The sequence below is a fragment of the Pyrus communis genome, chromosome 11 (genome assembly GCF_041283825.1).
Source record: "Pyrus communis isolate YQ-2024b chromosome 11, ASM4128382v1, whole genome shotgun sequence".
NCBI classification, from domain to species: domain Eukaryota; kingdom Viridiplantae; phylum Streptophyta; class Magnoliopsida; order Rosales; family Rosaceae; genus Pyrus; species Pyrus communis.
The window spans coordinates 13,117,369-13,132,254 of record NC_142575.1 but is presented as its reverse complement, the minus strand read 5'-3'; the positions used below and the strand labels follow the sequence as shown (position 1 = coordinate 13,132,254).

General features: G+C 37.9%; 1 protein-coding gene across 5 annotated transcripts; it reads right to left on the bottom strand.

Moving 5' to 3' along the window:
* Window positions 1-509: 509 nt before the first annotated feature.
* On the bottom strand, window positions 510-9,222 carry LOC137743343 (uncharacterized). 5 transcript variants are annotated; one of them, XM_068483221.2, is made up of 16 exons: window positions 9,030-9,222; window positions 7,952-8,291; window positions 7,491-7,728; window positions 6,659-6,936; window positions 6,223-6,390; window positions 5,304-6,068; window positions 5,119-5,213; window positions 4,720-4,782; window positions 4,517-4,605; window positions 4,354-4,419; window positions 3,592-4,179; window positions 3,386-3,457; window positions 3,155-3,225; window positions 2,999-3,056; window positions 1,774-2,014; window positions 510-1,508 (listed from the first exon to the last, which is right to left on the bottom strand). In XM_068483221.2, exons 2-16 carry the CDS (start codon window positions 8,224-8,226, stop codon window positions 853-855), a joined length of 3,723 nt encoding a protein of 1,240 aa, XP_068339322.2. In that variant the 5' UTR covers window positions 8,227-8,291; window positions 9,030-9,222; the 3' UTR covers window positions 510-852. The 5 variants fall into 5 exon arrangements, with proteins under 5 accessions (XP_068339322.2, XP_068339321.2, XP_088535739.1 ...); XM_068483220.2 differs by having other exon boundaries at window positions 7,485-7,728; window positions 9,030-9,171; XM_088679613.1 differs by having other exon boundaries at window positions 5,143-5,213; window positions 7,485-7,728; window positions 9,030-9,148.
* Window positions 9,223-14,886: the final 5,664 nt, after the last annotated feature.

Genomic DNA, 14,886 nt, shown 5'->3' with positions numbered 1-14,886 from the left:
GGAAATGTGCTGTACTAGAAATTATTTTGTACTGTAATACCGTCACTATCACGTAATATAACCAATTTAATTAATTATATTACAACATGTAAATTTGTATACAACACCTTAAAGCATAAACTCCTCGTCCGTATACATAAATGTTACTACGTACGGTACAAGCCTCTTTTTGAGCTCACACGGCAAATGATCTAAATCATCCATTTTTTAGGTCTTAACTTGTAATATTATCTTTGAAATAATTAGCTTGCTAGGTCGGAATTCATTTAACTATTCTACATGGTTTTATTTTAGTGTTTAATCCTGCGATCTTGCCAGTAGAGACTAGGGTTTGTAAGAATTGCATAGAATTTACAGATCAGTCTAGAAATCACAATCTTTCAATTCGCTCTAGTTTAAAACAAGATCTAACCGTTGTAAAGGTCCATGATTTCACCATATGCAAGATTTAACAATTAATTTTCTTTCTGAACCACTCAAACTCAGCAGTACGTACCATAGAAGAAAAATTGGAAAATAAGAGCTATTTTCAGTTATAATTAGTTTCAGTTGTACATTTCGACAAGTGAGATCCAATCACTTTGCAGATACGCAGACAGACACTAAAATTACATGAGTAGGAGTAATGCCTGGTATCATTCTCTGGAAGGGGATACCAAGCACTGTTACAATCAAAGAAAACACATCTGGGTTTTACAATCAAAATTCTTCGATTACATCGATATTCGTTAAAAAGAGAATTACAATTACAACCTGTTGTGGTTAGACTAACTTTGTTTCAATCTGGAATAAGGGGTTTTGTGACGCAACAGCCAGAAGGCGATCAGGGTGAAACAAGTAGTTTAAACTGTCTCACATAAGCATCAACTCTGAGAGATCGTCCATTGGTATTTCGAGGCCAATGGAATCATGATCTTGCAGGCCATCTTCATCAAAGTTCAACCATGTACTGAGATCTTGATTCTCTTCCGGTGTATCTAATTCAGGCAGTTGCAAATTTGCAAAATCAGTGGGTTCATCTGTCTCTTTAGACAAAGATGAACGTGTATTGCTGGGCAACGATGGCCCCACCCTACTCCTTTTATTGCTGGCATTACAAACTGATTGACTTGGTAACTGAGTATTCTTTTGCCTGGACTTTCCCTTTGTTTTGCTTTCACTTCCAGAGGAGTCCAATGATGCGCGACCAACTCCACTGGGCGAACTGTTTCTGAAATTATCTAAATTTGGGTCCTTATCTCTCTCACTTTTCTTTCCCTTTACTTCGTCAAGAGCGGTGTCTAGAGCTGAAGTCAACATTGAGGATGCACTTCCACCAACATCAGTAATCAGCAGTTCCCGCTTCTTCCCCTTGTTAAGGTTCAACTTTGATCCATGTGTGGAAGAAGCTTGACCAGACGAGTCAATGACAGCATGAAGAGCTGCTGATGAACCCCTTTCAAGATTAGCACCCCTGTCGAGATTATTACTAAGGGAATCATATCTCCCACTCGCACTGGACACTGCCCCTGCAGAATCAAATGAAACAACACAGCTTACATTGTTATTAACTTAGTATCCCACAACAATTACTGATTGCAATTTCCTAATGATAAAGTAAAATGAATTTTTCCCTAAAATGGGAATTATCTAAGAACACAAAAGGAAAGGATAGAGAAACATAAAACAAAGGTATGCCCTGCAAGAAAACTCGTAACTTACATGGATATAAATTAAATAAAAGGCAGTTATAAATATCATAACACGAGCATTTAAAGTCTAATCAACACAAACCAGATCTCCTGACTTCCACTTGATGGGAACCTTCGTTGCATTTAAAGTCAACGGGCTTTGCAGCATTGTTGCATGAAGATTCAGAGAATATAACCTTCTGCAGTGCAGGATCACTAAAGCAACTAATGCCTCTTTCTTCAAATTTTTGACATCTAGAAAGCGTGCGTTTGAGAAAAGCCAACGCTACTTGTTTTGAAACCTTACGTACTGCATTTTTTGAACCATTACTCCCCTGGGAAGCCTGTAAAAATTAAGATGATGGAAAATGTTCAGTAATCTGTCTCTTATCAAAAGAAAATGTTCAGTAATCTATCATACACCTTGGTTCACCATTGGTCTGATTAAAAATTCACCTTCTATATTACAATTATGGCAGACATTAGAATTCCTCATAAATATTCATATATAGTGGCACCACTCAATTTTCCCAGCCCTGTGCCACCCCACCCTAAAAGACATCTATCACGCCAACTACATCAATCAAAGGACACCCACATCATAAACAAATTATTGAATAAAAAGCACCACCCACCTCAAACTATTGCCTAATGAGAAAGATGGTATAGCCAGGCACATGCACTAGGGATTTTAATATGATAACGGGAACAAAGAAAGATTGCTCTGTGCAAAGAGGACACGAATTGCTCTGGAGGCTGTTTGTTAGTACATGAAGCGATTTCCTCAATGGAAGCATGGTGATCTCCGATTCTCCAGTGGAAAATATTGTTGTTAATATTATGAGTACAAATTTGAAATAAAATATTATTAAAAGGGGATGGGGAAATAGGAAATTTAGTGGAAATAGAATCACTCTATCCAGGGTCCTAGGACCGCTAAAATCAACCGATGTTTGCACCTGACTTATAGTGCAATGAATCATTCATAGCTAGAGATGCTAGGGTACAAGAGTAATTTGCCCACAGGCACGACAGTAAGAAAAGTTAAACCGTAACATTCAAGGTTCGCTACCTAATATGATCACAAATGTATCCACTGCTCCTACATTAAATGATTTATTTGTTTGAAACTTAGAATTAGGCATTGACTAATTTTATTTGTGCCTAACTTTATCAATTTTCATGTTTTACTTCCCTTGCCCACATCTGTCAATAAAGTCAGATTATGCTCCAAAGTTCTATATTTGTGAATTTGTGATAAACAACTTAAACAGATGAATATTTTGAAAATGTATAAATACAAAGCTGCAAAAATAGAAACTAATTACCAATCGTTTTCTGTAAGCCATCTCAATAAGCTGGTCCATTGCAACTAGTTCAGTTCTCCTGTGATATTAAACCACATTAATCCAAAACATGGCTGAACTAAAAGAATAAGGTAAATAGTACAATAAGTAAAACTGCCAAAGCATTCTCAATCCTACCGTCTTTCTGTAACTCTTTCTTTCTGGATAGTTTTATCAATTTCTGCTAAGTTATTCTTCTTCCTTGTGATCTATTAGTTACATAAAGAAACGTAAGAAACAAGAAACAGGAAAAATCAAAGGGATTTATACTTTAGAAAATATCATTGTGGAAAGTCAATTAGATGCATATATACAGTGATTCATAATTCATATAGCTAGCTGAAACAAGAATATCCATGAAAATACAACCTCTTGATGCAGCCCTTGTTCGAGTCCCATTATATCTTGATTAATCATGTCTTCTCCGTCTGTTAGATCAGGCTGCAGCAAGGCACACACAAAAGAGAAGAAGCAGGAAGAAAGGTAAGAAGTCTGGATAAAACACCAAAAATTACTGGCATAAAAGTTTTCCACAACACTTATAAGACAGATCAAGGCTTGAAATGAATGCTTACCAATCTCTCCGGACATAAATCAATACTCTCTAGCTCCAGAAGAAGCCTGTCATCCAGACACATCAACTGATATTGGCAGTCAGAGGAAAGAAAGCTAGGAGTGTCTAGCTCCCTAGGTTGCAGTTGCTCCGCATCAGAATCTGAAAGGCCATCATCTCCATCCCACTGTTCCTGGCTGTGTAAAGAACTGGACATGTTTCCATTACTAAGGGTACTAGTTTTAGCACTTTTATCACAAGAAAGTCTGTCCAGCATGCAGTATCTCGAAACATCTACTTTTGACTCAACTTCAGATTCTATTATGTCCCAATCTTTGGGTTCAACATCAATCTGATTACATGAACCACAATGAGAATCATCACTAGCACACCACATGTGCATATTTTTCCCTTCGCTCTGATGGTAAAGTTCTTCACCTTCTTCTACAATTAAAGCAGAAAGAACTCTTTGGTACAATGGAGTATCCTTTTCCAACCTTCTCATGTCACGTTTTTCACATAAAGCATCAGACTTCAGTGAATCTTGATTAAAATGGCTCCCTTGTCTTTCCCCAGAACAATTAGGGACTGCTCTATGCATCAAAATGCCCTGCACAAATTAGTTTCCAACTAATTAATATCCTCAAACATGTTTGACTTATTTCCTATACATCCTTTTTCTCCTTTTCTTTTAGTTGAGAACATAAACCGTGAAGATCTGAAAATTTAATGAAATGCACAAAATCAAATGAAAGTTCACGAGAACAATGGCTAATTATATTACCGAAATATTGTATTCATCGCTAAAAATCTGAGACAAACTCTCACCAAGCTCCTCTGCAAAAGTTAGCTGATCCAGCCAATATACATAAGGAAAGACAATTGTTAGCGTCTGGCCCAAGGATATACATTAAATTTTACATTCATCAAGGTGGCCAATTTAATACCTGCTGCTGCAAGTAGGATATGTCCTCTGAGCCAAGAGAACCAAAAAGCAATTCCATTTTCTTCCAAAATGGACCAGAACAGGCAGATTCTACAAAAACCGTAGAGAACTTAAGTCAAAAAGTATTAATGTATAGCACAAAGTATGCTGCTTTGTGCAGAACTGTTGAACTCTCTGTTTGTATTAAAAGGCCAAGAAGCATACTACTAGCATTACGAGCAGAATTGGCAGCCAAATATAGTTCTTCATGATCGTCTTCAGATTCACCTATTAAGGACATGGCAACATATATTAAAAGGTATTATTGCCAAATTCTGCAATTGACACAAGTTTTTTCACCATATTCCATACAGAATTTGTTAAATAAAACATGCACACCAGCAAAAAAAAAAAAAACGCATATAAAACAATAAATAAATAAAAAATGCCAATCAAGGGGGGAAAATCTAGTTTTGCAAGCAAAATTGTAATGCTGATTTCAAATCTGCAATGTTTATCAAAAGCCCATGAATATCAGTAAACTACTAAACTTTGAATAATTTTAAATGAAAGAAAACAAAATGGAAAATCAACCCTCTTAAAGCAAAAATATTTTATCGCTACCTGTGAAATCTGACGAACCCTTACATGTTGAAGGTCCAACACGAGTTAAGAACTTGTGATCTTTAATCTTTTTTGAGGGCGGATGACCTGTTTTACTAAATAACATAAAAATCGATGAGATTTCAGTCAAATACTCAATTCATTTTCACAATACCTATGTGACAGATAACGCAAAATATAGTCACCTTTTATTCTTATCGGACATAGGTTTCATGCCTTGAGGAGGCTTTGTGGTTGGTAAATTCTCCGATTTCTTCACAATTGGAGGAATCTCAGGCCTTGTTAAAGATGAACACCTTCCACTTCTTCCTTGTCTTCGTTCACCATCTCCAATTTCTTTAGTTGGTGACTTATTCTTCTTGCTGGGGAATAAGTGAGCCACAACTTTTTGATCTGCAGCTAAGGCAATGTCACTGCTGTCCATTCCCATATCTTTCAACTTGTTTTCCCTAGCTCCAGATTCTTCATTTCCAGATAACCCAAATGGAGATGAAATCTTCTGAAGTTCTCTTTTAGATTTCGGGGTGTGATTATCTAAACTGCTCATAATTTGTGATCCAATGGTCCCAACAGAAGAAGTTCTAGCACTAAAATCAGAAGTTGCAGAACTGTGACAGGAAATCTGAGCCTCAGCATTTTTTGGTATAGGAGCAACCAAATTTGTTCTCCTTGTGCGAGAGTTTTTATGCGGTCTCTGACCAACCCACTGAGCCATAGGTTGTACGGAAGAACCATTCGACATTGCACGCTTTTGATTACTCATAACACTTGCCACTTTGCCTTTGTTTTCACCAGCAGGATGTTCCCAACCTTGAAAAGGTGCAGACGGAGAGTGAACATTAGGCGATGAGTCTAGATTCAAGATGGAACCAGTTTGTGGCGCCCTAGAAACCTTTCCTTTTATCACAGTATTAAGACTGCGTACAGGGTTCTCCTCCTGAATATTTAGCCTGATGCAAGGAGCCATGATAAAATCAACAGCCTAATTGTAACCACTAAAAGTGAGGTTTCCAAATAACAGTGTCAAGGTTATCTGGTGGTCTTTAATCACAATTCCTAATGACTTCAAAGTATGATAGGATGGTAACAGAATAAAATACATACTTAATGTTTCCTTTCAACATAACCCTCTGCTCTAAAACAACTGAATGGTCCCTTTGAACAGGAGCATTTTCCATATCATTCTTGAGTACTGTACAGGTACTGAGATTACCGGACTCAAAAGATGGTTCTGACTTGTTGATTCCCCCGACTCCAAGTGAAGTTTTTGATCTGCGACATATGAAAAGCAAGAATATTAAAAAGGAAAAATCCTTGTCTTTTCCTTTTACCATTTCTAAATGTGGATAATCATAAAAAAGAACTGCAATAAACTTACTAGTCCAAAAAATTGAAAAACAAAATATTTGCCCAACCCAAAATTCTCCCTTTGCTCAAATAGTCATACTAGAGATAACATGAATAAATAGTATAAAACTGCGAACCTCAAGCAGAATCACTAGTTAAAAAATTTATATTGATAGTTTACACATATGTCTACCTGACACCTTGTACGTCACAAGAGCGTAGCTTAAGATCATCACTCAGCTTTGGATGTGTAGCTTGTTGTATATCCCGTTCACCACCTGTAATTCTATGACTCACTGCTCCCACCGAACGTTTCTTTTTTACTTTTTGATCCAACCCTTCACCTCCAGCAAGCAATCTACGGGTCTTTTCTTCAATCCTGACAGAAGCTGCATTAACAGCCTGAGGCATTTTTTCATCCTTGTCTGTGACTACTTGCTGCCTTGAGATAGCAGCTGACCTAACATCTGCCTGATATCATAGAGAAAATGTGCACATCTTAAACACATGTACATAGAAGTTTGCACTGATCATCACTTAAAGAAGCATGAAGCTAAATTTTAATTAAAAGAACTAATTTAGTATAGAATTCTGGTCCACTAAATGCATGAAAACTCGTCAATCAAATCAATTAAACATGACAGGAAATCTGACTATAAAGAATGAAAACTCACCAATTAATTCATACAGCCTCATTTTAACCGTTAAATGCATGAAAACTCACCAATCAATCTAGTATAGAATTCTGGTCCAAAAAGTATGCTTGAACTAAGCTTCTTACTGTGTACTTGTCCATGGTTTTTTTCCTTAAAATATAAAAACTAAAGCGGGTTTGGTTTTTTGATAAACTACGAAGCGAAAGTAGAGTAACATTAAGGAAAAAAAAAATTGCTAAACAAAATTGAAAACAAGTATAGCTTTTGCTGCATGCAATGTCATATGAAAAATAAATAATAAATTGCTAAGCACAGGGACCTAGACTAAATTGGATAAAATTCCAATGAAATCTGAATACAAACCCGCACATGAGCCACTGACGTCCTAAAACGTTTGTTGAACCTAACACTCTTGGCCCTGTCTTCAAATCTTTGAGTCATATTTTCAGGAGGGTTTTTATAAATCTGACTTCCGAGTTTCACTACGTTTACTCCATTGGACTTCTCACTTGATGAAAGATCACTACGCTGTCTCTTCTTTGAGCTTAAAGCTTCTCTGTACTTATCCAATTTGAAAATAGATTCATGCAACATTTTTGCTCTGTCCCTGGTTGGAAAAAAATAAAAAGATTGTTAATATATGTTATAGAAATTATTGGAACATTTTTTAATCATTTCATGTAACGATACGATAATCAAAATCTCAACAGAGATGATTTACTACAATTATGTAGTTATCAAAGGAGATGAGTTACCATCAACATCAACGGAAATAATTTACAGTAAATTTACTCTTAAATATAAACAACACCAAGCCGCACGATTTCAACCTGGCCTTTCTAGATGCATCTTGCACACTTTCCTTGAAGTGCTTTAGCTCCTCTGTTGCCACTGGAGGTGGAAGTTTAAGATGGAAAACTCCAAGAGAATGGTCATCTGTTAAACTCCCAAGAGGAAAGCCCAGAACCCTCCTTAGTTCACCTGAGCGAGGGTACTTTTGATTGCTTAACATAATAGGCTCCAATGGCAAACATTGGAACAAAGGAGGCATAGTTGATGACGGTGTTGCAGTACCGCGGTTTAAATTATTCCCAGAACTTAGCATTAGTTTCTCAGTTCCTTAATTAAGCAGCTTCGGAACCTGTCCTACACCATCGAATATGTTTGTACCTATTATCACATAATGAACAACAAAAGGAGTAAGCGTCTTATCAAGTAGCTACCCGCGTCAACAACCATATCCGCTAAACAAAAATACTAAATACTAAATAACACCTCTATTCAACAACCATATATTGCCGGTAGCTACACCTCAGAATTTTACTTGACAAAACCAAGAATGCAAGCTCAATTGAGCCTCAAGAAAACCCTATCACCCATTTGGGTAATGTTAAAATTTACCGTATCAGAAACGCAAACAGATGTTCCTTCGTCTCCTTTTCCACAACTCTCTGGTTAACCAAACCGGAGGATGTCTGGTTGGATCAAAGCTCGTTATACTTTGATCACATCTTTGACATCATAATACCAAATTTTGGAAAAACCAATCATAAATTGCTCCCAAAACCAACATTTCAACATGATAGAATTTGAACTCTACAACATTTTCCCAAATAAGAAATTTAAATTTATAAAACAAAACTCCATCCAATTGCACCCAATCCCTTTTGGCTCGGAATTTTAAAAGTTATATTTTTCCCTTGATTTCCCGGGTTTTCCAGCAGCAAAAACGTACATGAGACTTCAAAATAATTAATTAATAAAAAATTAACAAATCCAAATTCAAACAGCATGCGGAGCCCTAAGCTGACCAGAAGTAGAAATTCTAGGGTTTGAGCTAAATTCAGGCGAAATTTAACAGAAAATATAAAATGAAGCAAATTTGAAAAGCCAGGATTGGAAGAGTACCGGAGATTCAAGCAAAGTAAAGTCAGATCAATCCCACAATCGGAGAAAGAGGAGTACGCAATAAAAGCGGGAGAGATATTTATATATGCATAAACTTTTTACTTTTTAGGGTATAAAAAGTAAAAACGCACACGTAAATAATAAAACAAAAATGTAACTCTTACTATACCCTTATTTGTACTATTTTTCTAATACACCTACATAGGTTGACAGACCCTTTAAAAAAGAGATGATACAAGTTATAGTATAATTAGATAATAAGTGTAGCATACCAATAATGAAAACGTATATTTCTTTTTTGTATTGTTCGAAGTAGTTACTGATTGCCAACCCATAAAACGGGTTGGGAAATGCTGCTACAGTTTGCTGAAAACTTTTTCTTTTTATAGTTATGTTGTTTTTGTTATAAACTTTGTATTTAAGTATGATTATGTAAATCCTATATTAGTTTGGTTCTAGTTATTCTACCCTTATTAGGACTTGTATTCCTTGGAAGAAAATGATTCTTCCCTCCCTTATTACTATAAATAAAGGTACTGCGTAGGGGAACAAACACATCCTCTACAAAACCCTACAAACACATCTCTCTCTATTTTCTCTTCGTGTTGTTGGCCCCCTCTCTCCCTATCAGATAAACTAAGCCACAACACGTTATCAGCACGCTCTTACCACTGCGCTTAGGAATCTAACTTGGAAGTTTTCTGTATCAAACCAGTTCATCAATATCATCACACAATCAAGTTCTTTCAAAACAACAGTTTTTATCTCAACATTTTTGCAGTCGTAATAGCATGAACATTCACCATAATGCATGACCCAACTTTATGCTTTTCGAATTTTAGATTCTACATAAATTGTGTATGCATTATATCCATAATTGTTCAATTATGTGAATTGATATTGCCATGAATCACATCATATATCTGATCATGCATTGAATTATGTGATGAATATGCATGAAATTTAATTAATCTTATAATATGGAATTGAAAAAAATTACAAAAGAAATTCTTTAGGGTTTCGTTTGAAACCCAACCATGTTGCTAGGCCATCCCCTTCCCTGAGCCGAGAAATCCAAACCTGGAGCCACGGCTCCAGGCCCAAACCCTAAAACCCGAAGCCTAAATGTTATCGCCTCTCTTAAACCGTCACGCAGCATAACCTGCAACCATGCCCAACCACCATGACTACGTTCCTGACGACCTGAAGTTGTCACCGACGAGTCCTTGACTGAAATTCAATGTTTTTTCTTTGAAGTTGTCACTGACGAGTTCACCCAGCTTACGTTAGGGTTTCTGGATCAAAAACCCAAGCCCACTTAAGCTTGGTCTGTTATCAACTAGCACCAACCCTTTGGGCTTTCGAGCTACACTCAGCCCAACATCGGCCTATGGGCCATGGTGTTCCCACTGCACTAGATCCCAGCCTATGTGCTGGTGCATCCGTGTATGCATCGCATAAGATTGGCGCCCTTATTTGGGCCAAGGTCATATGGGACTGCGTCTGCAGCCCACATTTGTGCATATGGGCTTCTTACCCAAGCTCGACCCGCGAATAACACTAGTCCCGAATCCTAGCCCCCCGCTGATGCATCCGTGTCCCCGCATACATGCGATCCCAGCCTGCAACTAGGGAATTGGTGCCCCACCTCGTCGTATCTGATCGGCACCCTGTTTAGGCCTATGTTTTTGGGCCCGATCGTCTTACAGCCCGTTTGCTACCTTGGGCCTCCAGCCCCTTAGCATGATCAGCGCACCCCAGCCCAGTTTCTGGGTTTAGGCCGCATGGTCCAAATCTGCTCAGCCTACCCGTGGGCTTTGGCCCATTATTTTGGGCCCCCGAATTTAATTGTTTATTATTTTTTTTTAGACAATTTGGGTTTATAATTTTTCACCCACACTTCAATTTTGGCCTGAAGTCCAAATAATTAATTCAATTATAATTCTAGACCTGAAAGATCTATTTGCATATTTTCTTGTTGCGTATTTCTGTATATATATTTGCGTTTGTCTACAAGAACATATGAACCTGAAGTTTCTAAGAAACATGCCTTGTTTGAAAACCTGAAGTTTTCCTTAAAAACATCACCCATGAAACCCGAAGCTTTTCATGCAAATTTAAACCAATAAATGTCTATTAGAACATGAATGGATTGATTTTTTCTCCATTACACTAACCACATTCTTATCCTTTTTCTTTTATTTTTATTTTTATTTTTTTTATTATTATTTTTTTTTGTGATAAGGACCTATCGAAATTGAACAAACTCGACTTCACTGCTTTAGAGGTTTATGCAAGGAACTACCTCAAGTGGGTCCAAGATGTGAAGCTCCACCTCACAGTAAAGAATTTGCGTCCCACAATTAAAGATGAGATGGGCAACCCAGTTGGCGAAGTTGAGAAAGCCACTGCCATTATCTTCATCCAAAGACACATTCATGATGTATTGCAAACCGAGTACCTTGCTAAGGAAGATCCACGGGCCTTTTGGGTCGCTTTGGCTAATCGCTTTGATCACCAAAAGGACATCTTTTTGCCTGAAGCAAGACATGACTGGCAACATTTGTGCTTCAAAAACTTTAAGTCTGTGAATGAATATAATTATGAAGTTTGTCGAATCCGATCACCTCTCAATTTTTGTAACAAGACTTTGATCGAAGAGGATCTTTTGGTAAAGACCTATTTGACATTCTCTGCTACCAACATTGTCCTACAGCAACAATATAGGGCTTAGAAGTTCACTAAGTTTTTGGATTTGATCTTTGTTTTAATTCTCATTGAAAAACATAATTAGCTATTGATGAAAAATCATCAAGCTCTACCAAGTGGCAAACCCCCCCCCCCCCTTGTTTTTTGTTTAAGTTTGAACAATTTCCTTTATGTTTGGATTGTTTGTTGGTGATTTGTTTTTGGATATTAGTTTTTTTTTTAATTACCATCCTTGAATACTTAAATTATTTTGAATGGATATTTGTTTTTAGAACTTTTATGCATGTGACCAATTCAAGGACATTAAAGATAATAATTACTACGCTGAAACCTATGTAGAAAAAGGAGTTGAATTTCTGTGCATTGCTTAGTATTCTAGAAAAGATGAAGCGTATCTCGAGTGGTATGTATACTACAACCATTCGCCCTATAGAGAGCCATTATGTGGCCAGCCCTACCTCTAGGACTGCGTAGGAAATTAGACTTTGGCATGATCGTTTGGGACACCCCGGACGAACATCGATGCACCGTATCCTCAAATCTTCACACGGGCATCCACTAACCCAAAATTTAGGTTTGATACAAGGAATCGCATGTCAAACTTGCTCTATGGGAAAGCTTATCATTAAGCCTTCTTATGACAAGAATCGTTCGAATCCTTCTATTTTTCTACAAATGATTCAAGGGGCATTTGTGGACTGATTCACCCTCCCTACGGACCATTTAGATATTTTATGATTTTGGTTAACGCTTCCACACATTGGTCACACGTGTGCTTGTTGTCCACAAGGAACGCTACATTCTCCAAACTGTTGGCTCAGGTTATCAAGCACAGGGCTCACCACCCTGATTAAGGTCACCAACGAACCTAAGCACAGGGCTCAAATCTATTCGATTGGATAATGTTAGAGAATTCACATCTAAAACGTTTGATGACTATTGCATGTCGGTTGGGGTTGAAGTTGAACATTCAGTACCCCATGTTCACACCCAGAAAGGCCTGGCAGAGATGTTCATTAAGTGCTTACAAATGATTGCTCGATCATTGGTCATATGTACCAAGCTTCTGATCGCTGCTTGGAGCCATGCAATATTGCACGCAACCATGTTGGTTCGCATGAGGCCTGTTGCGACTCAACCATATAGCGCCATTCAGTTGGTTATCGAATACAAACCCGACATATCGCATCTGTGTGTTTTTGGTAATGCGGTCTATGTGTCGATTTCGCCGCCCTTACGTACAAAAATGGGGCCTCTGCAAAGGATGGGAATCTATGTCGATATGATTCTTCTTCAATCATTCATTACTTAGAACCTTTGACAGACGATATGTTTACTGCTCGTTTCGTGGATTGTCACTTCTATTAGACAATCTTCCCAAGAACATCAACATTCCTGAAGAACGACACGAATTATCGTGGACGACTCCCATTTTGTCTCATTTAGATCCCCGCACTACTCAGTCTAAAACTGAAGTGCAGCGCATATTAGATCTTCAGAACATAGATCAGAGCATGCCAAATGCTTTCACCGATCTAGCGCGAGTGACAAGATCACATATTTCAGCTGCGAATGTGCCTAGAAAGATGAATGTACCAAATGTACGATGGATTTCCCTTATGGAGGCCCGGGACGCCACTTTGGCCAATCCACGTACATTAGCCAATCATCTGCCTCTACACAAAAGCGTGGCAGACCACTTGGGTCAAAAGATTCACACCCCCGGAAGAGGAAACCCACAACACAAGCTCTTCCTGAGCCGACCGTAAATCCAACTGTCGCCTACTCATTCTATCTAACTCATGAGGAAATTCTTGATTACGGAAGCGTCCTTGAAGAGACGAATCCATCTCCCAAGAATCGAGGGATTTCGGTCCAATATGCTAGCTTGGATGATGTTTGGTGTAGAACTGAGATGATTATCGACGATGCATTAGCATATGCAGTAGCTACTGAGATCATGTTGAGCAATGACATTGATCCCCATTCTGTTGATGAAAGTCAACGTAGAACTGATTGGTCAAACTGGAAACAAGCAATCCAAGTTGAACTCGATTTACTTGTGAAACATATGGTGTTTGGACCTGTTGCTCCTACTCTTCCACATGTGAAGCTTATTGGCTATAAGTGGGTTTTCGTTCGGAAGCGTAATGACAAGAATGAATTTGTGCATTATAAAGCTCGTCTTGTTGCGCAAGGGTTCCCACAACGTCCTGGGATTAACTATGACGAAACTTATTCACCCATTATAGATGTGATTTCTTTTCGCTACCTTATCAGTTTGGTAGTTTTCGAAAAACTAAGTATGCAGTTGATGAACGTAGTAACTGCGTATCTATATGGGGATCTTGATATGAAAATTTATATGAAAGTTCCCGAAGGACTTACATTGACTGGATCAAATATTTCCAAACCCCAAAACACGCTCTCAATTCGGCTGAGGTGTTCATTCTACAGTTTGAAGTAATCCGGAAGAATGTGGTATAACTGTCTGAGTGAGTATTTGACTAGTCAGGGATATATGAACAATGAACTATGCCCTTACGTGTTCATTAAGAAGTCACATTCCAGTTTTGGATAGTTGCAATTTATGTCGACAACATGAACCTCATTGGAACTCCTGAAGAGCTCGCGAGAACTGTTACACACCTGAAGTCGGAATTTGAGATGAAAGATCTAGGAAAAACTTAATACTGTCTTGGTCTCGAGATAGAGCACCGTTCGGATGAAATCTTACTACATCAATTGAACTACATCCAGAAGGTGTTACGCCGCTTTAACGAGGATAAAGTGAAACCTTCGAGTACTCATATGGTCGTTCGATCGCTAAATGCAAAACAAGATCCCTTCAGTCCGAATGAGGATGATGAAGAGATTTTTGAGCCTGAAGTTCCTTATCTAAGTGTGATAGGCGCTTTATTGTACTTAGCTCAATGCACTAGACTCAACATCTCTTTCACTGTTGATCTTTTGGCTAGATACAGTAATGCACCGACACGCAGACACTGGAATGGTGTTAAAGACATCTTCCGTTACCTTAAGGGTACTGATACGGTCAATATTGCATGCATTTTCATGCTCTTGAGTTTAGATTCTAGTTATATTTTTGCGTGAATTTAGTTTGTTTCACTTAGTTTTATGTTTTTCT